Source organism: Misgurnus anguillicaudatus, chromosome 8 (assembly GCF_027580225.2).
Source record: "Misgurnus anguillicaudatus chromosome 8, ASM2758022v2, whole genome shotgun sequence".
NCBI lineage: Eukaryota > Metazoa > Chordata > Actinopteri > Cypriniformes > Cobitidae > Misgurnus > Misgurnus anguillicaudatus.
The window spans coordinates 18,944,584-18,966,225 of NC_073344.2; the positions used below are offsets into that span (position 1 = coordinate 18,944,584).

Below are 21,642 nucleotides of genomic sequence, written 5' to 3' on the forward strand. Positions count from 1 at the left end.
CATGTTCAAGAAACCAATTGGAAATAATTTGAGCTTTGTGACATGATGCAATATCCTGCTGGAAGTAGCTATCAGAGGATGGGTCCATGGTGGTCATAAAGGGATGGACATGGTCAGAAACAATGCTCAGATAGGCCGTGGCATTTAAACAATGCCCAATTGGCACTAAGGGGCCTAAAGTGTGCCAAGAAAACATCCCCCACAGCATTACACCACCACCACCAGCCTGCACAGTGGTAACAAGGCATGATGGATCCATGTTCACATTCTGTTTACGCCAAATTCTGACTCTACCATCTGAATGTCTCAAAAGAAATCGAGACTCATCAGACTAGGCAACATTTTTCCAGTCTTCAACTGTCCAATTTTGGTAAGCTCATGCAAATTGTAGCCTCTTTTTCCTATTTGTAGTGGAGATGAGTGGTACCCGGTGGGGTCTTCTGCTGTTGTAGCCCATCCGCCTCAAGGTTGTGCGTGTTGTGACTTCACAGATGCTTTGCTGCATACCTCAGTTGTAAAGAGTGGTTATTTCAGTCAAGAAAAAAAATGGAGAAAACTAAATAAATAAATGTATAACTAGAACAAGTTAATTACATATTTATTTTATTTTATTAATTTCTGGGCCTTGATTTTCACTGATAGTCCAAAAATTGTCTTGCTTTATCCTAGACGTCTGGGCTGTGTTTGGACGTCCATTAGACCACTTTTAAAAGCAAAATTGCTTGCTGGGATGCTTCTTAATTTTCAGGAGATTAAGTCTGCATTGGTTTGCCATTTACTCTCATGGCTGAGAAACAACTGAGACTATAAAGAGATCAAATATGTGCTGGATAAAAGAGACCAACTAAAATATCTGCATGGCATTTTGACAAATGCTACTAAAAGTGTGTGGTGCTGCTAAGAGCGCAGTTTTTGCACAAAGTTTCGGTTTATTGTTTATTCCACCTGCTTTATAACTAAAGCAATTATCTGGAAAATTCTGGCATCCTCCATCACTCCAGATACCTGAATCGGCTCTTTAAAATGTACAAACTGTGCCCGTCTACACTGTGTTTGTATACGTGCCCGGATAAAACGCAATTCTCTATTATTTGATCTGCATTTTACATTAACCGCTTCCACAATCGATAAGACATTCACCAGCATATACCGTAGTAGCCTACTGAGTTTTGTAAATAAGACATGAATCTGGTTAAACTGGAAGAATGAGGTTTCCGCTTTAAAATACCAGTGATGCAACAGTTCAATGAATTGGAAAGAGTTCATGCAAACATTTCTAACATTATATACAATGATTCATAAAAACCTTTGATGAGAAACCAGCAGGACCCACTAAATAGGAAATTATGTTAAATTTGTCACTCCAATCTGTCACAATAGTGTATTAGTCTGTATGCTGGTAGAAACATGATCACACGCTGGGTAGGTGTAATTGAGAAATGAAGGGTCTCTTAGGTGGCAAGCTATTACGATGCAACTTTCTTTAAGATGGAAGGAAATGTCAAATTGAACCACTAAGCGAGCTTCCCAAATGATGGCAAGAAATCAAAGAAAACTGGTATTTTTTGATGATGGCTAAAAGCCCTCTTTATCACACAGGAGGCGAGACCATTTATTTGCCATATTTTATGCTGAAAACACATCAAGTGAAAGGAAGACTTGAATTTTCATATATATTATGCATTGATATTTATGCTACTCAAACAAATAATTAAAAAGAAGCAAGGAACAATGAAAGCCATTTTTAACTTCAGTCTCTGAGATCCCAAATGTCAAAAGCTCTCACTATAAACCACAAATTATATGTAAGGGTCCAATGCCTCAGATAACAATGTGGATCAATTGCAATTTTCCTGGTGTAAGGACCTAAACAATTGCCATTGTATGGTGTAAATTCAATGATTCATTTTAAATGTCAACAATGCGTGTGCTTGCAGATGGCTCTCATGAAAAGCATTAAAATGCGTAACGCTACTCAGAGATTGACAAGCTATATACTGTATGGAAAATTTTACATAGAAGATTGAACACATACTGTATTTAAAGATGAAGGATGTCACTTTTCTAATATTAAAATACGTTCTCCTAGCTCAGCCTGATATGCATGTTCGGTAAAATCGTTTTGAAGGCTTGTGTCATTTTTTTCTCAATTCTCTCTGGTGCTGCTAGCGGTGCATAAATGACACACTTCAGCAGGGCAGGACTTAACAGGGTGGAGGCCCCTGGGCTTGAATAAATTTTGGGCCCTACACTTTCAGAACAAAAGGTACAAAAGCTGTCACTGGGACAGTACCCTTTAAATGGGTCCTAATATTTACCATTTAGGTACAGATATAGGTACATTTGTACCCATTATATGCACTCTTTAGGTACAAAGATGTACTATTTGAAAGGGTACCACCCCAGTGACAGCTTGTGTAAATTATCTACTGAGAGTGCACATACAGTAAACAACCTAAAATAAAAAATATATCATAGAACTACATTTTAGGGAAGTTTCCCGACAGGGTTTAGATTAATCTAGCACTAGGCCTATTGCTAGGTTATATTAGGGCATTCAATTAGTTTTTACAAACAAACCTTACAAAAACATTACTGGTGTGCATCTTGAGACAAAACAATGGCAATGATATATGTTAAGATATATCAGTGCAAGGTGTGTTTAAATTAAGACAGATCAAACATGCATTTTAGTCTTGGACTAGGATAAAACCTGACTAGGAAACTGCCCCTATCTCTCTATAGCAGAACATAAGCCCAGTCTAAAATTAAATCATGTATTTTAGGGATGTCACAAATCCAAATTAATCATGCACATAAAAAATACCCCATAACAACATTTAAAATCATTGTGTTAGACTTAGCTTAAGAAGAGAATGTTTGATTAACATTCACCTTATTACACACCATGTAAAGTTATAAACATAATCAACAAGCGTATTTTGTGCATATAGCCTAAGTGGTGCAGGGAAAATAAAAGATTTTAGAATGTTATTTAATCATTATGACAAGACCATTATGTAATATTAGAACACCAAAAATCAAAGTGGAGAAGATGATCATTCATTAATTTTTGCGTCTGATATGAACATAATACATTAAAACCTTGAATGTAGATATAAAAATGAACACTTTTTAGAAGTTTAAACTGTGATTCTGTTAAGCACAAGCAAACATGCTGAAAGAGAAACTACAGGTAGGCTAGCTAATGGATATATCAAAAACCATCAGGACATCAACATGGCCATGAATTAGTGAATCCTCACCTCCAGATGAAGTAATAATCTGGACTGATGATTTAAATGTTGACATAATCTTATGTGCGTGGTTAACTCTCCGGATTTTGTTATGTTTCGTAGCTCTGCTCCACTCGTTCACAGTTTGGTTACAGTGTCGTGTGAGCTGCAGACTGCGAGCAGATTGGATTTCATTTAGCGCTACGCAGACCGCTTGGTGATGATGTCAGAGTACCGCGAGAGCGATTAGAAAGCAGACTTCTCCGTGTGATTTCTCGAATCGCTCTCGCGGTACTCTGATGTCATTTTTTGGCTGTTGTTGAACCATATGAATACCCCCGTCTGCTTTACATTCACTTTTCCGCCGTGATAATTTGATTTCATATAATGATCGGATCGCGCAGTGCCGCATGAAGTCAAATGTACCAAATAACCGACTGTATATGAGGTTCAACCCGTCAAAGTAGCAAGTGGAGCATGCGAATGGTGAGTGATTCAGATGTCAATTTATGAATGAAAGTGTCAAAGGTTTGTCACACACTGTTAAGTATTTTCACGCTTTTTTAAATGGGTATACGGAAATCCTTGTTCTTTCCTAGTGGGTATACTGCGTATACTTGCTGCGTATCACGTTAGATTACAAACAAACAAGAAAAAAAACAGAGTTACAAGACCTACTCTAGTAATCTTTCATACGGAGCGCTTCATTTTCGCGTTGCTCTTTCTCGTTATCTGTAAAGCTCATTTATGACTCTCATTTCGCGTATTCGCTATTATACTAGCATTTATGGGTTTCAAAAGCAGTAAACTCAGCGCGTCATATTCCGCACCAAGACTGACATATATTAACGAATTAAATGCATCACCAACCAATAGGCTGTAAAATAAAAAATGAAAACGACTGAACAAATCAAACGAACGCAAGCCGGCACGGAGGCCCCTATTGGCCGGGGCCCCTGGGCTTAAGCCCACTCAAGCCCAATGGTAAGTCCGGCCATGCACTTCAGGCCCGGTCATGCACCCGGTGCAATGCGACTACAGGCTTGACACAAGTTGTTTAAATAGCAAATTCACTTGAGCCCATCCGTTTGCCCATGGTCTGAAAACGGTTTGTCCAGGTGCATTGTTGGAAAAAAATTACTAAAACCTACACTGTAAAAAAAATCTGTAGAAATTACAGTATTACTGGCAACTAGCAACTATCATGTACTGAATAGGATTTAGAAAGTAATTAGTAATAAGTAAATAAATACTTTTTGGGGAGAGTAATTTGTAAAGTAATCTTATTACATGATTGAAGATGTAATTAGTAACTAGTAATTACTTTTTTTGAGTAACTTACCCAACACTGGTGGTAGGGGAGAGCGGGGTAAGTTGTCACATGGGTAAGTTGTCACACTGTTCAACAACACAAGAAGGCTCTATCTCAAAAAGTAGGGGTGCGTCGATAAATGCCAATATTTAAGCAATATCGCTCGAGTAGGAGTGTGATATAGCTCTATATCATCACGGCTTTGATTAGGCCAGAGGCACGAGGCCGCAGGCCGAGTGCCGGAGGCAATCACAGCAGTGATGATATAGAGCTATATCACACGACTCCGAGAGCAATATTGCTTTTATACAACAGTTCGACGGCACACGTTTGAAAAACGAAAACTAGAAAACAACAACGGAGTTATTTTAAAAGCCTCTTTGTTTGAGAACTACTTCTTCCGCCACGGATTTGAGGGCGGCCAGAATGACAGGTAAAACTTTCGGCTGCTTTGAAGCTCATAACAACTCAATGGACGGAAAAGCAGTTTCTTTATATTACCGTTTCTTGGTCACAAAGTGTAGTTTTAAGAATAGTTCAGTCGAGAATGTATATGTATTATATTTAAATCTGCTGTCGATTAGTAAAGATAGCGCCTGTTTGAACATTTGCTTAGTGAGATTCGGTACGAATGAGAACCAAAGCATGAGCGGACGTCAGTGTTCACTCGCCCCGCTGACCACCGCCCTCTCTGGGCTACATTTCTGAAAGGGATTCCCTGGCTCTCATGTTGGCCTTGTTTGTTTATGATCGTCAAAATGAGATCAAATCAGCAGTATTTGGTGTCATGATCAAACTATTACTTGTTTTTTCATTCATATTTAGTGTCTTTTGTGTTGTTATTGTTTTGGCGCGAGGTAAAAGTTAATAAAACTATACTTGTGTGACGTTACTATTGCTTTCTCATTTATTCTTAACGCGATACGAGCACTCGATTATTATTATTAAACTTTGTTCTTGTCAGTACTATACAAAACGGTTTTTTATAAGTGTCAGAGAGATGTTTTTGCATGCTGCTTATAAATATAACTTACCAGTGGCGATATCTCATAACATGTTTTAATAGTCACGTCACGATAAAGTAAATGATCAATGTCCACATTTAAAAGCTGCGGTGCTTACCTGCAGTTCCACGGTGTTTTCGCGTTCTGATAAAAGATATAGCTCCAGAAAAAAACGAGTGTTTATATTCCTCTTTCCAAGTGTTAATCGTCCACACGATGTGACAAGACATTTCTGCCATTAACTTTAACGTAACATCCAAGAGCGCTGATCTTTGACGGAATAATACTTCTGATTGGGGATTCACAGACTGATTTATGAGCTAGTAAACTAATAAGACACACGGAGAGTGATTCAAACAGCGCGTCTGTGTTTTTCCATTCAGAGATCAGCCTGCTTAGGACCTCCATTCACTAGGTGGCGGAATAATACGAAAGGTGAAGCGGTTACAGTGCCGTTATCAGCACAATATCGTATAGCTCTTAGCCAATCAGATTCGAGAACCAGAAAGAACTGTTGTATAAACACTAATAATACCTGGCCGATAACTCTAAATCCGATACATTCACAGCTATTTCATGTACTACGGCTTTTGATCAGTAAGTCCTTATCAATCTGAAATAACTATTAGTTTGAGTCGTTTATAACATGCATTTGAAAAAGCAACAGCGCATATCAAGTTTCTGCACGAGAGCGCCATCTGGCTTTTTGATGTAGCGGCATTTCACTATCAAGCATCATCGGCTGATATATCGGTGCACCCCATCAAAAATCAAACTTCTTCTATAATCAACTTTGTGTTCACATGTGGTCAAGATCGCTTAAATTTGACATTAGCACAATTTTCTTATTTTTGGTTTAAAAGAAAAAATGTCACTTTAAATTGCAATAAAACTTTGTTAGGTATAAATGTTAAAAACTAGCCTGAAGTTGCCATACTCAACTTTGAGTCTGATACCGCTCCATTGAGCAATAATTATGAGGCGTGTCTCAACCGAAAAATGCCTCTGCACTCAATTGGATAGACCTACGACCAATCAGAGCAACGGAGTGTGTGACGTATGTTGAAATTACGTCTTTGCAGCCTGACCGAACTGCTAGTTATTTTGCTACAATGACACTAACATTGTGATTATACTGAGTTAGCGAATGTACATCAACACCCATTATGTTTACAACATTTCGTTTATATCACAACATGAAGTATTTACTAAGTCATAGAGTAAGACTATCTCTTACCATTTGTACATTAGGTGAACTTCATCCACGACGATACCCATTACGTTGGCTTGAAAATATTGGAGCCTAGCATGTCCCTCCACTTATTCAGCAACCACGATTCCGGGCTTCCGAAAAGAAGCTGGCAACGACCGCTAATTATATCCATCTCGTCGTGCACGCTGAGTTGCATCGCCGTGATAACGTTAGCCATTTCAGTTGCGACCAACTTTTGTCGAATAGGAAGGACGGCAAAAACATCAACAAATGCCCTGCTCGCGTTTCTCTGTTCCTCTTTTAAAATCAATGCTCTGTCGATATATTTTAGAACAGACTCAATGTCAGAATCCACACATCTGAACTCTACAGCGGCAGCCATTCAACACACGCGCTCTTTGGTGACGTGGTTCATTACGTTACTGTTGATTATCTGTCCATCATCGTATAAAGCCCGCCCTGACAATTTGATTGGTTTGACCAGCGTTTGTCCTAGCATAGTAGCTCCTCAACGCAGAAACCCCAGACCCATCTACCCGTTTACAAAATCTTGTGGGCGGGGCTAAGATCGGCTGGCACCCAGGCTGGTTAAAAACTATAATTTTGCACAAAATAGAGAAGGCATTAACGAGTTTTTCGATACTTTAGCTGACGTGCTACGTTGAGCTAACCCTGAGATTTAGCCAACATTAGCACACATGTCAGTTTGGGGCAAGTTGTCTTAATGACTTTGAAGCAAGTCGTCACATGCTTTTCACAATGGAAATAGTTAACCCCGAGATATTCTAATGGAATCCTGGGTTATCTGTTTCACGTTTCACACTGTTCGTACTTAACCAGGGGTTAAGAGATAACCTAAAGGGGTCGCACACCGGACGCGCAGCTCAGCGCTGCATCGTGACATGCTAAAAAAATTGAACACATTGTTTTCTATGAGTATACGCACACCGGCGCCGACAGGTGGCACCTGTCCGCGGCGCCCAGCTATGACTCAGGAAGTTGCTGAAATCCCCGTTGCGCCACAGAGCGCCATTTACATAGTTTCACATTAAATAACATCATATTTGTGCCAAATCATTAACAAGTAACATTGTCTGCTCACGTATATTTGCATTTTGAAGTAGACACTATCTCACTAAGCTGGCACTATTTAATGTGCACTTCCGGTGTACGATACTTCAGAGTTGTCCTAGACACGACTCGACACGTCTTTGCGCGTCCGGTGTGCGACCCACTTAAGACTCTAATTGGTTTATTGCATGTTATGCCTAAAACACACCCATGACACATTTAGAGAATAAGTACAACCCTTTAAAGTGCGTCTTGCAGGTTAACCACCACTGTCGATTAATGGGTACATAAATCACTCAAGATATGTGTATAATTTTTAAAATGTCTCAAAAATGGTCTTAAAGACCACTTTTTTTACGTTTTTGGTATTAACGGTTTTTTTAAGGCAATTCTGCGATGACGTCACGTTGGGGAGAAGTGAAGAAAGACTCAGCCAGAGCCATAGAGATAGATGAGATATTTATTGCTGTTTAATACTTACGTATATAATTTGGAAATCATATATACATCGTAGGAAATATATAATGTGTTATACTGCAAAGTTACCATGTTAATTATTATTTATGATATATGAGGAGATAAATAAAACTTCGCAAATCTGCTGATTTGATCCATTCATGTCCTGACCACCAGGCTAGAGATTTTTAAACATCCTTAATCCACACTTACTAGTCTATCAAATAATATCTCAAATGTATTGTTTTGTGAAGTAAAAGAATGCTTTGTTATATTGTTTATGCGATAACGAATCACACAACCATTTTATACGCAGTCAGCAGCTGCAGCACACTCGAATCCAACCGCATACATACTGTAATAAACAGGCGTTCGGCGGCTTTTTACATCACGACAGACTATGCCATTTGAGGAGGAACCGCTCATTGATCACCGTATTTTTATAAATCCTGTACATGTTTGGACCTGCCGAACACGTTGAGCACTTTTATATACTTTGTTGAGAGAGGCTGCACAGTTTGACCAGCGGGCTGCGGGAACCGGACGCATATCACGCCGCCAGACGGTGTTAACTCGAAATGTATAACTATTATCAGATCGGCCCACCGGGAAAGTCCAGAGTCTCCCGATTGCCATTCTGCTACTGGCTGTAAGAAAGTGAGTGCGTTTGGGTCGCTGGTCCCCGCGAACAGATGTGACGTGCTTCACTCACCTTCAAGGATTAGAGACATGCTGCCAAACCGTTTGTGCTGAAGATCGCATAAAGTTACACCCATTTCAGGCAGGATCATGGACGCCCTCAAGCCAGCATGCACGAGTATGTTAATTGTTTGTTTACTTTCTACACAAATATATGCTAACGTTATGCAATCTGGCTGTCTGTCTGCCTATCTCTCTATACTAGCCTATTCATCTGTCTGTCTATCTGTCTGTCTGTCTGTCTGTCTGTCTGTCTGTCTGTCTATCTATCTATTTATCTATTATCTGCGCTATCAGAACTGTACTTTACTCATCTTTCTATAGTCATTCTCAATGCTCTCAAGGCGGCTTTGGTCAATTCTCTCCCCAGCGTGACGTCATACAGTGCGTTGTGGGGGAAAGGAGAATCATTGCAAACCGCTGTACTTTTTCATACTTTTTCGGGTTTTGTGATACCCAACAACATAAAATACAATGGATAACAGTTTAAATGTTTATTATCAACAAGCAAATTGCACAAATTCGTTGAAAAATTTTACCTGCAAATCGCCCTTTAAGATCATGCAAATCATTTTTCTGTCGTTAACGCCCTAAATGCACCTGTGCCATACGCAATAGACCATACGCTTAGATCATTAAATGTGCGATTCTTCATCTTTAATGTGTGATTATTGACACAATTGTGAATATTGTGAATTTCTTCACTGACAAATACGTGAACCGGATTTCCTAATTGCTTTTCTCGCCATCTCCTAGTTTTCTCTTCCAACGTCACGTCAAATAAAGCCGTCAGAAGTGATTTTTTGAAGCTGAGAGCAGTTGGGTCAGAAATCTCAGAAGCGAGAAACAAAAAGTCAGTCGAATAGAAAGTATTTTGTCAAGCGTTTGAGAGGAAACAGAAACTGTGAAACAAGCCAATTTGAGACTGAGTGGTAACAATTGCTATTTTAACCCTTCAACTGGCGTTCAAAAATAAAAATACAGCAAAAACAATCAAACATACAATAAAAACAACCATTTAGCATTTATATCATGAACAGACTGTTCTCTTTAAAGTGTCTGGGTGGGAAACAGGAACGGGCGTGATTGCATCGCCATCCAATTTAATGGATAAGTTACAAATGCATGTGGCATAAACGTTGAGCAAATGAAGTGAATCTACTGTAAAACTCAATGCAAAGCGACTACATTTAAAAGTGATCATTCATTGACTTAACATCTGCAGGTTGCTTTTGATGTACTTTTGAGTAAAAAATGTAGATATTTGATTTTTCCATTGAGAATTGATTTCAATTAAACATGAACTCTGTTCGAGCTATTACATTTTTAAGTACCATTTTTTTCTTTTAAATGAAGCTCAGAAGAATCGTTCACAATACGAGCAGAATGTGCATAAAGTAAATTAATACAGTAGGGTTAATTCTGGTTTTATGTTGTCTTTAAAACACACAATATCACGGCACAAATAAATTGGTATTCCACGTGCCGAGTTAACAGCAAATTTATTAAACGTGCACGCAAAGAAAACATACAAACAATATTTCCAGTCAACATAAAAGCGTGAGAGAATAATAATGAAGCTTCGAACCCAGGGTAATTCACCGATCCGTAAAAGCAATTCGGATGTCCTGCCAGAACATAAAATTTTAACAGACTGTTTGTGTTGTTTCTAAGTTAAAGTGGTAATTTTGCTTTATAGTCATGAAAGTGGGAGATATTGTAATAGCCAGAACATTACCAAATGATGGTAAACATTTCCCAGACCCAAAACGAGTCATTTTAGCACTGAAAACTGTGAATAATATCAAATGAGCTTTCGTATTATGTGAACAATAGGATATTGTGAGAGGACATGGCTATAAAGTTTATCACAGTAAACAGCTCTTTTGTTAAATTAATAATACTGCCAAATTTCAGAAAACTCAAAGCCGGAGTTAGGCCATCGTGTTACTCTCGATGGGCTGTCGAAATATTTCAATGTATAGATGTTTGAGGGAAGCTAATTTGCAGCTTCTAGCTGCTGTTATGTAACGCTGATGTGAAATATTAATCATCAAAAGCTCGGGACTGCTGAATCTATGCTGGGGAAAGTGCTTTTTGTTAACCCCCTAAACTGCACGTAGGTGGCAAAACGTCCATCTTGAGATTTGTGTTCTTGCAAGAGTATGCAGTTTTCTTTCTTCTTTCTGTCTGGTGTCTGTGTGTGTGTGTGTGCGTTTCTGATTTGTGTGTGTGTAAATATGTGCCGTGCTATATGCAAGTGTGCATTTTCCTCAGTGCTTTAAATTGAATAATTGAAAACTAGTGAAACTCGCTAGAAGAGGCCAAAAGCTGCAACTGGTTAGAGAGCATGTTAAATTCAGTGCGACTGACAAAAAATGTTTTCTGCTGATCCACAAATTCTGTAACTGCCTTGAGTAAGCACATGAATGCGATTTTTCTTACAGTTTTTACCCGTAATGCTTACATAGATCTCCTTACACTATAAAAATTGCATATATTTACAGTTTTTAACTTATATGAATCCATACCTTTTCGCACTTGCAAATGTGGCAGATATTTACAGTTTTGAACCTGTCATTTTTTACCCAAACCTCCTTACATTAACAAAAGTGGCAGATATTTACCGCTTTAACCTGTAATACTTATACACAAAACTATGCAAATGTAAAAAAGTGGCAGATATTTACAGGTTTTACTCTGTAATGCATTCATAAAACTTTTCACACTACAAATGTGGCAAATATTTACAGTACAATACTTACATTAAAGGACCTGTATGTAGGTTTTTGACTGTACTAAATAAAACATTAAGGATATTAAGGAAACATGGTAAGTTCATGTATCTGTTTCAAACAATGCTGTAGCTAGTTATACTCATGTCAGAATGTCTGTTTTTGTCTCTTTCCCTGCCAGGGTTTTTTTTTAAAATGCCAGCCAGCGCCAGCATTTTTTATGCTTTTCACACAAGTTTAATGCCTTCCAGAAAACGTTCTTCTTTAAATATATAAACATACAATATATCAAATGAAAGAACAGACCCTCTGTTTGCTTTCAAAAAAAAAAAAAACATATCATCCGACCCTTTATTTTGTCTCTTTTGATCACCTCTCAAATATGAGTAGGTTTCTTCAAAAATACCAAATTTGGAGCAAAAAGCTAAGCTAATTCCATTTTTGTTTAAACTGTTTGCCCTAAGAGAATACTTACAGGTTTTATAAGTTGGTAAGAGCACCACCTAGTAGATAATAGCGGAAATACAGGTTGCTGGAAAAACTCGTCATTGACCGGGAAGCATTTTCTCTTAAGTGAGAAGTTAACTCGTCAATGGCGGGGAAAGAGTTAAGTTAGACCGCAATGGCCCATAAATGCAACAGATTGAGTTACAAAAACATTACGAACATAAAAATTATAAACGTATGCTTTCCATGCGTCAGTTGCACTCCTGTATGTGTCTGGCAACCCGAGAGGGTGCAGGGGAAAAAAGTATCTATTATTTTGAATTTAGACTGCAATACCAAGTTTAACCCCTAGAAGTTAACTTTCTTATATTTACAAATGAGCATATATATTATACTTGAAGAGTTTGGTTCCAAAAAGTGACAAGATGAAAACCACTATTTTCTGTTACAAACTTTCACATAGCATCTTTAGGTTATAAAAACATAAACAATTCAAATCCATAATTTGATTTTCAAAGATTTATTATAAAAACTGATATTTTTTCCACAAAATGCAATAAATTCATGACAAGTTTTTTTTTTCAAAATGCTATAATCTATTGAATCAATGTAAAAATGTGCATTCATCTTTGCCATGTTATATTCATTTAGTTGACTTGTGGTATACACTGATTAATGGCATTAATCCAAACACTTATTTTGTCATATTAAGAACACTGTCATATTCTTGGGACGCGATCAGCTGTAAAATGTTTTGGTCCTGCTTGATTTTCGTTGGCTTCGCGTAAAATAATGGAAAGTTTTTTCATAAGATCCCCTGGGATCAATGTGTTAGCATGACAGAAGCTTGATGCTGTCAGGAGAACAAGCAACCGGCATTTTTCTGTCTCCCAAGTGCCTCTCGCGTAAATTATTAGATGTTGATGGCTCACGTTTCTTTCCTGTCACCACCACAGGTTTATCAATGTCATCAAAGCATCATTTTGTTTTTGTTTGTTTGTTGATCACGAAGTACAAGATGAGGAAAACTAGGATTCCGTGTGTATTCAATGCGCCGCCATTGTTTATTTACAATGCGTGGAATGGTGCGCTGTGATTTGTTGAGCGGATTTATTGCATTCTGCAGAAAAGGGGGAGGGGCATTTATTGCGTTTTGGAAAAAAATGGAGAAAAGATGACAGAATAACACGGCGGATATTGGATTTTGCGTAAAATTAAGAATTTAGTTTAAAATACTGACCTGATATAATACAGATTTTGGCAGTAACTATTTAAAAAAAAAAGGCGTTTAGCGCGTTTTGGAACCAAACTCTTCATTTGTAACCTCTAATGCCTACAAAGACCAAAAAGAAGTTTGAGCAAATTTGAACTTAAGAAACCACATTTTTGATGTAAGTGTTTTTTATTCATTTGACATATGTTATTAATCTTCACAAACCATTTCCTACTATCTAACTTTAGATAAGCGCTATGTATATTTGTTATGGTTGTACAGTAGCGTGTAAATTAAGATGGCCGACAAACTGACTCACTTGCGTTAATGAAACCAAAAATGAAAATTCTGTCATAATTTTCTCACTTTCATGTTGTACAAACCTGCAGTAATTTATTTTTTCTTGAACACGAAGGAAGATATATTGAGGAATGTTTGTAACCAAACAAATCATGTGCCCCATTGACTTCCATTGTAGGAAAAATAATACCATGGAAGTGAATGGGGCTTGTGAACAATTGGTTACCAACAATCCTCAAAATATCTTCCTCCATGTTCATCAAAACAAAAAAAATGTATACAGGTTTGAAACAACATGAGAGTGAGTAAATAATGACAGAATTTTCATTTGTGGGTGAACTATTCATTTAATGTAAACAACAGTGTTGAATTGCAGTATATATTTATGTGTTATTGCATGTTATTCTTTAAATTACCCTGCAGTACCATAATACATGTGCCATAAAAACATAGTATTTACTTTTTTGTAAGTGCAGTGCGCCAGAAACACTTTCCTTTCCATTTTCAATTCAAATGAAACCTCTTTCCAGTCCCATTTGTATACATTGTACTATGAGGGTCAGAGCTGAAGCTATTATCTAAGTAGATAATAAAAAGATTACATCAGCACCATTTTTACAGGCTTCTGGTAAAATACTCTTGAACATTCTGAAAGAAAAGATTCAGTGTTGTAGACGAGCAGAGGAAATCGCAAATGACCAGGAGGAATTTATGTCTAGAGTGCCGGACAGAGAGGTTTACGGTCGAGATGCATTCATTAACCGCAACCGAGCCGGGGACGTCCAAAGCAAACCAGACCGTAACAGCTGCGGTGTGGACGTCTGAAAGAGAAAGTGTTGTAAAACCGGTGATCTGAAGATTCTAATAAGAGGGTTTTCACAAAGCGCTAAGCAAATTTACGACCGCGTACCCGCCCGCAGCGAGATCTCCCCGGTCGCCCCGGCCGTCGCACCTGCTGCCTCTTTTCCTCAATAACTGCAGTGTTTTATCTGCGAGCTTTAAATGCGCTTATATCAGCAAACGTGCAGAAGTCTTGTCATCTCCACGCACTGCTGCCGAGATCCTCTGCCTGCAATCTGTCTTTGATCGCAAGTCACCGCGTGATGAATGACACCGTGTAGACGGCATTTCAGAGGGTAAATATCCATTAAATGCTGGGCATCTGTCTCTAGGCGGCCTGGCCGAGGGATGAATGAGAATCAGCCTCGCTGACGCCAGGTCAGTGCTGTTTGGGATCCTGCATTATTCATACCAGGTGCTGTGAACAGATGCAAATCTGATCTCCAAACTCAAACAAATTTTTCTTACATAACCACGGTCTACTGGAAAAGGGACAGGTATTTCATCTTTTGGTTGGAGAATACAATACCGACACACATATGATGTCTGCATATGTTCAGCATATTCTGTATAATTTAACCAGCGTGATCACCAAAAACCAGTATAAACAACCCAGCATACATATTCATAGGATTGCTAACGTGTTTTTCAGCCTACTACAGTAGAATCTTATTGTCGGATTGATATTTTTAATTCCCAGATTCAATTAACAGTTCACACGTTGTATATATGTAAGGCATGCTACTATGCATCACGTTAAACCCGAGCCACATTTATTATCCGCACCCATTATTGCACGTTAACTGAATCTGTTCTCGGATGCAAAACTATTTTATTTGCATATTCAGATTCCTCCCCTGAGGTGATCGTCAAACTGCGCAGTTAAACATTCATCAAGATGAAACATTACCCACCATAACAACGTGAAAACCATAGGATCTCGGAGACTGGAAGAGCTGTAGCCTAATTCAAAAATCTCTTTAGCTTAGCATCATTCTTTTAGAGCAAGATATATATTTTGTTTACATTTCTTCTGTAATATATTCTGTGTTTACATCCTCAGAAAAGATTTGCAGCAGACAGCGACTCGGGGAAATGCTACCGACTCTGGTCAGTGTTAAGTGATAGAGAGAAATCCCAGGTTGCACTGTTATCAATTATACATTAACTGATACACTGCCATCCACTTCGCTTACCAGAGGAGAATTCCAAAGATACAAATGCAGCAGAGATAAAAAACAATCTTAGATGCTTATATTGACTGCAACCCTGCTAAGCGTAACTAATGACCAGCATACCAGTCTACATTTCATGCTGGTCTACAGGTGCGCAGGCTTTATAATTGATTTAACCATCAAAACATGCTTTTTTGTCTTTCTGTAGCTCGACTGGTAGAGCATATTGTTAGCAATGCAAAGTTCATGGGTTCAAACCCCACATACTAATAAATTATGCATAGACTGAATTAGTTTCTTTTTCTTTGGATAAAAGCATCTGCCAGTTGCATAAAAGAAAGATGCAATATTGACACTTCATAATCAAAAGGGGTCCAAACAATAGACTGTAAAAAAAATGGACGTAGTGTCCGTGATGTCACCCATAGGTTTCTGAAGAGCGTTTTTGAAGCCAATTGTAAGCGGTACCTGCTGCCGCCATCTTGGTCGCGTGTCACCACGCATATCCGAAAATGGGTAAAGAGGCAAGACGTGGGTGAAGCTGAGGTGGCTGGTTGCCTCACAATTGTCATGAAGGGCAACATTAGCTATACAGACCAAAACCAATTTGTTAACCAGGCTGTAAACATATTTTTTCTGCTCTAAAGTTGGGCATTTTAACATGGGGGTCTATCGGAATTGACTCTAGCGGCCTTCAGCCTCTAGTGGCCAGTCGATGAATTGCAATTTTAATTACTTCCGTATTAGCTTCATCAGAGAGATCGTAAGGTTGCCCCTTGGTCCAAACACCCAAGCGGCATAAAGCAAACTATTTTTGGAGATTGGTCCCTGGTGACGATTGTAAGTTAAGCTTTTTAAAAATTTGAAGTAAAAGCACTTACTGTAGATCACAATGTAATTGTTCATAATAGTGTTGGGCGATATGCCCCATTTTGAGATCGTCCTATCGTCAGCCTGTGAGATCGACGATACACAGTAGTATCGGGGGCGTGGAAATAGTTTACTCATGTTTTTTGTTTGTTAATTTTTTACTCATTTCTGACAAGTCACTGGATTGGTGCACAAAAAAATATGCTGATTTGTTCAAAGGGCAGCGCTGTCATGACCGGTCCACAACCTTCTTAAAACTGATGCCATTATGTTAATCCGAGCGTGTCTTTAAGCCCAGGCGCTATGAAATTTCCTGCTTCCCAGGGAGCGGGAACAACAAACTTGCTGGTTTTAAACCCCTGTGCGCCTAACAACCTCTCTGGTGAAAGGAAATGTCAAAGTCTTACAAGCTCATGTGCAAGCCGAGGAAGAGTCTGTGTCATGCCATTACAAGTTCAGGTGCTAGAAGGAGTCCATGCCGCAAGCTTTCTGGTCCGAGCAAGAGTCCAAGACGCGCACATTAACTCCAGGTGTGTGCGAGAAGGAATCCGCGCACGTGACAAACTCTCTTTTACACAAATTGAAGCCCCACAAACCCTCTCATGCGAGGAAAAGCACGCATGTTCAAGTGCACCTATTTTATTGCTAAAAAAACGTTATTTTGTGTATTGGTATAATACAATGTGTTAGTTTTTTTCCACATAGCGTACATTTCTGTAGCTCCAGATTTCCCTCTCTTCCTTAAACGCACTGATTTTGTACAATGCTCATTGATCTGAAAAGCTCCCTGATTGGCCAGCTAATCTGTATGTTGTGACTGATCTGAATACCTCTGATTTCTGACGCTCCTTACCATGTTTGAAAGATTCGCTTACAATGCAATGCTAACAGGAGTTAACTTACAGTCTTCGAAGTGGGAGGAATTATAATAATGTCGGTCTTGTCTAAACTGTTGCCTACAATCCATGTGTTTGTTGTAGTCCAAGAAAAGAGATTTACGTTGGAGAAAATAACTCACGTCATCATTTACTTTGGGGTTTGTACCTTTTGCATATCGTAAGGAAATATAAAATCGTGAATCGGTCCATATGTGCTCTTTAATGTGAAACTATGATGATGATAATAATAATAATTATCGCCAACTATCGCCATGAAAGCCTGCTATCAGCCATATGACGATCCTCGATACACGATAGTTTCTTCTATCGGCACAACCCTAGTTCATAACTTTGACAAATAGGTACCAATCTCACCAAACTGATATGGTACATAATATGGTGTGTTTTTTTAATAAACCAAGGCATTGTGAAGATTAAGGCACACATATATTTCAGCATTCTGTCTTCATTCATTTAAATGTATTACTCAAAAACTTTGATAACATCTTGTCAAGAGCGTTTACAGATGACAGACTAAATGTGCTAATCGGACAAATGGCCTGGGAGCATTTTGTAAAAGATTTCTCGGAAACTTGAAATGGTGGAAACAATTATAGACATCTTGAAGCCCAAGGATTCAGATCATTTTTTATTTTTTAATTCTACCCTTACAACTCCTGATTCATAAACCATAATGCAAATGACCTCATAGACACACTCACAATAAAAAACACAAAGGCACACAATGATTATGCTTCTTACCTTAAACAAGCGTAGGATATTTGCCACCATTATGGATACAGAACTGGACGATGCTCCGATGACACCCACCACTCGCTCAGGCTTGGTGATGATGGGCGACCCTCCTCCCTGGCACTTCACATCCGTTCCATCTTTCTCAATCAGCGCCTGGACAAAAGTGAGAGACTGCTCCAGAGCGTGGGTGTCCCGCGAGCACGTGTCCAAAATACGGGCTCCCAGGGTAATGTTTGGAAGCAATTCATGATCATTGTTGATTCGGTCCAGCGCAAAAAGCATTGCCTCTAGACGATGGATGCCCTTTTCCTTTTTAATCTCTCCGCAGGGTTTGCCTTCATGGCCACGAGCGTGAACCGGAAACAGACCGCCCAAAGAAATATCCCCATCGATTCGGATGGAATTCAGATGTGTGTGGCCTGGACCTTTGGGCCTTGCGGCCAACGCAGTCAGAAAGAGGTAGAAAACAACCAATGCTGAGGTTTGACCGTGATGGCTGGTCCGTCCGGCCATTTTAGCCACAACTGAAGACATGCCAGCAACCTGGTTTAATCCAAAGTGTGTCTATTTTTGGATGCGAGATGTGTCGCCACTGAGTTGACGGGTCAATGGAGCCACCCTTTTGCAGGGCACAGTCTTTTAAAGTTCATCGTTATATCACTTTGAAATACTCTTGTAATTGAATGGACCGCTCATCTGGTTCCGTAGGCAGCAGTTCTGAGTCAATCCGATTTATCTCCCGTCACAGAACGCTCTCCTCTAGAGCCTTTTGATGAGATTAAAGGTTAACGGTACGTCTTTGGTCGCTCGCTCCCTCTGGGTTCCCAATCTCTCCGTCTCTAGGTGGAGGAGGCTGGGGATCTTTTGCTGCGAACACAAAGCTTCACCCACCTGTGAGTGCTTTCCTGGAACAAAGAGAGGAAAAAAGCGAATGAGGTGAGGACCACAAGAAAGCAACACAGTCGGATGTTTTGGCATCAGCATTTCTGGTCTTTTTCGTAAAGTTTCTCACTCAAACCGGTTGAAACATGCACCCCCCCCACCTTCTCATTGAATTTGAAATGTTGCTATGGGCTCCCAAGGTCAGGAGAAATATGCGTCGGCCCTCGAATGTGTCTTTTCAACATTGTGAATGAACGTACTGAATTCCAATGAAGAGCTCCCATCCAGCGAGAGACAGAGAGAGTGAATTATCTTTATACAGTAATGTGCTGTTTCAATTTTTACCCCATCTGGAACGACAAGTTCTGATAAAGAATACGGGTTTGTTTGATGAAACTTGCGTGCTTTATCTCCCACCGCACTGGTGACTGCAGGATATTTGAAGTTTTTGGAGGAAACTGTTACTTTGGTAACCTCAAGGTCATTAATTACTTTGAGAAATGATATTTAATTTGTACGATACCGATCTCAACGTGAAGAACCGCCGTCTACAACTTTGCCGCATACTGTTTGACTTTGATCATTGACTCACTGAGTTAAAATGAACCTCAGGTTTCTGTAATTTCAATATGTGCGCATATTTGGGTCGCTGATCCGGTTGGGTTCTGGAACTAATGGAGAATATGTTTTAATGGTGGGTGTCAAATATGAAAAATCGATTTTGCTTTATTTTAAATGCCTACACAATGTTTTTATCCTGATTCAACGCCTGACCAGTTTTCACCTCCTACAGCGCACAAGAGATATTCTTCACAAAGCTTCAAAATCTCATTTGCTATTACTGCTATGTGTTTTAAAATGATCAATATGAAACCCATAGCACCAAATTTGAAGCTGTTTGGTAAATACCAGGCTTCCAGCTGTGCCAAAATACATGTTGAAGAAACATTTACGGCACTTACGGTATTCATCTTGCTATTGTGCACCCAACACAGCACCCAAACAAACATCAACTTTAGAGACTATATCTATATTTAAGCAAATGGATATATGGTTATTTACAAAATAATGTCTCCATAAAACTTTGTAACCTTAAAAGTACAGTGTGTACAGAGAATATTCAAAATAATTCATTTTTAAAGCAGGTTAATGAAGACACACCCAAATTTAATTTTATTTTATTTTATTTTATTTTATTTTATTTTATTTTATTTTATTTTATTTTATTTTATTTTATTTTATTTTATTTTATTTTATTTTATTTTATTTTATTTTATTTTAACGACTACTAAATATAATATAGTCTGATATAGTCTGGCTATGAGTAACCCACTTCTAGCCAAAATAACCTTAAATTTGGTTACATGCCGTTTTCCAAAATACATTTATTTATTTATTTTTTTTAATTTTATTTTATTTTATTTTATTTATTTTATTTTATTTTATTTTATTTTATTTTATTTTATTTTATTTTATTTTATTTTATTTTATTTTATTTTATTTTATTTTATTTTATTTTATTTAGTTAAACGCCTATTAAATATAATATAGTCCGATATAGTCTGGCTATGAGTAACCCACTTCTAAAATCTTATTTATTTTATTTTTTTATTTTATTTATCTTTTTTATATTTTATATTTTATTTATTTTATTTTATTTTATTACTACTGTTAAACGTCTATTAAACATAATATAGTCCGTAATAGACTATAATGTAGTCTGGCTATGAATAACCAACTTCTAGCCAAAATAACTTTAAATTTGGTTATATGCAGTTTTCACAAAATAATTATTATTTATTTTTTATTCCATTAAATTCATTCAATTATTTCAATGTATTTTATTTTTTATTTTTATTATTTTATATTATTATTGTTTTTTATATTTTATGTTTTTTTTATGGCTATGCTTACGTCTATTAAATTTCACAGACAGAGGAAATTTAGCCTTGCTTAAGAAGTCTTGGATGTGTTTGGACAGGTATTAGACGTCTTTTAAACGCAAAACTGCTTGCTGGAAACTAACATGCCATGCCAAACAACGCCATGTAGCCCAGACTACATTACCAATACACTCTCTTTTCTTGCAATTGCGTAATTATAACACTTGAAAACAAAATACTTTGCATTTCAACATCAAACTGACATGGTTTAAATTATTTTAAACACTTGAACCCTGAAAATGTAACCACATCCACCTCTACCATTTTGCTTACCTCCTTTATTTACGAGGCGACAGAAAATTCTTCTAAATTCCCTTTAATGTTGTTGTAAGTCTGACTAACCTGCTCTCATATCATCTACCTTTTCTTATCTCCACCTTTGCTTCCCACCTCTTCCCCTATTAGTACACCATGCACTTGCTCCATACTTCTCTAGTGCGTAGCACTTCAAAGAATTACAACAGGCTCTCTGAAGTGACTGTGAAATGCTTTTTCAATGTTGGCAAATGTGCTTTGATATTAAAGAGCGAAGTGGGGAATCCTTCCTCTGGGAGGAAAGTTCATTTGAGAGAGCGCGGTAAAGCTCGAAGCGCATGTTCAGCTCTCCCACGC

General features: G+C 38.1%; 1 protein-coding gene across 4 annotated transcripts in view; it reads right to left on the minus strand.

Moving 5' to 3' along the window:
• The window catches only part of grm4 (glutamate receptor, metabotropic 4), a 259,154-nt gene that overhangs the window by 174,199 nt on the left and 63,313 nt on the right, over positions 1-21,642 (minus strand). For all 4 annotated transcript variants that reach the window (XM_055212575.2, XM_055212574.2, XM_055212577.2 and 1 more), the window contains exon 2: positions 18,212-19,110. In XM_055212575.2, coding sequence (XP_055068550.2) covers positions 18,212-18,739 — 528 coding nt within the window. In that variant the 5' untranslated portion in view covers positions 18,740-19,110. The remainder of the gene's footprint in view (positions 1-18,211; positions 19,111-21,642) is intronic.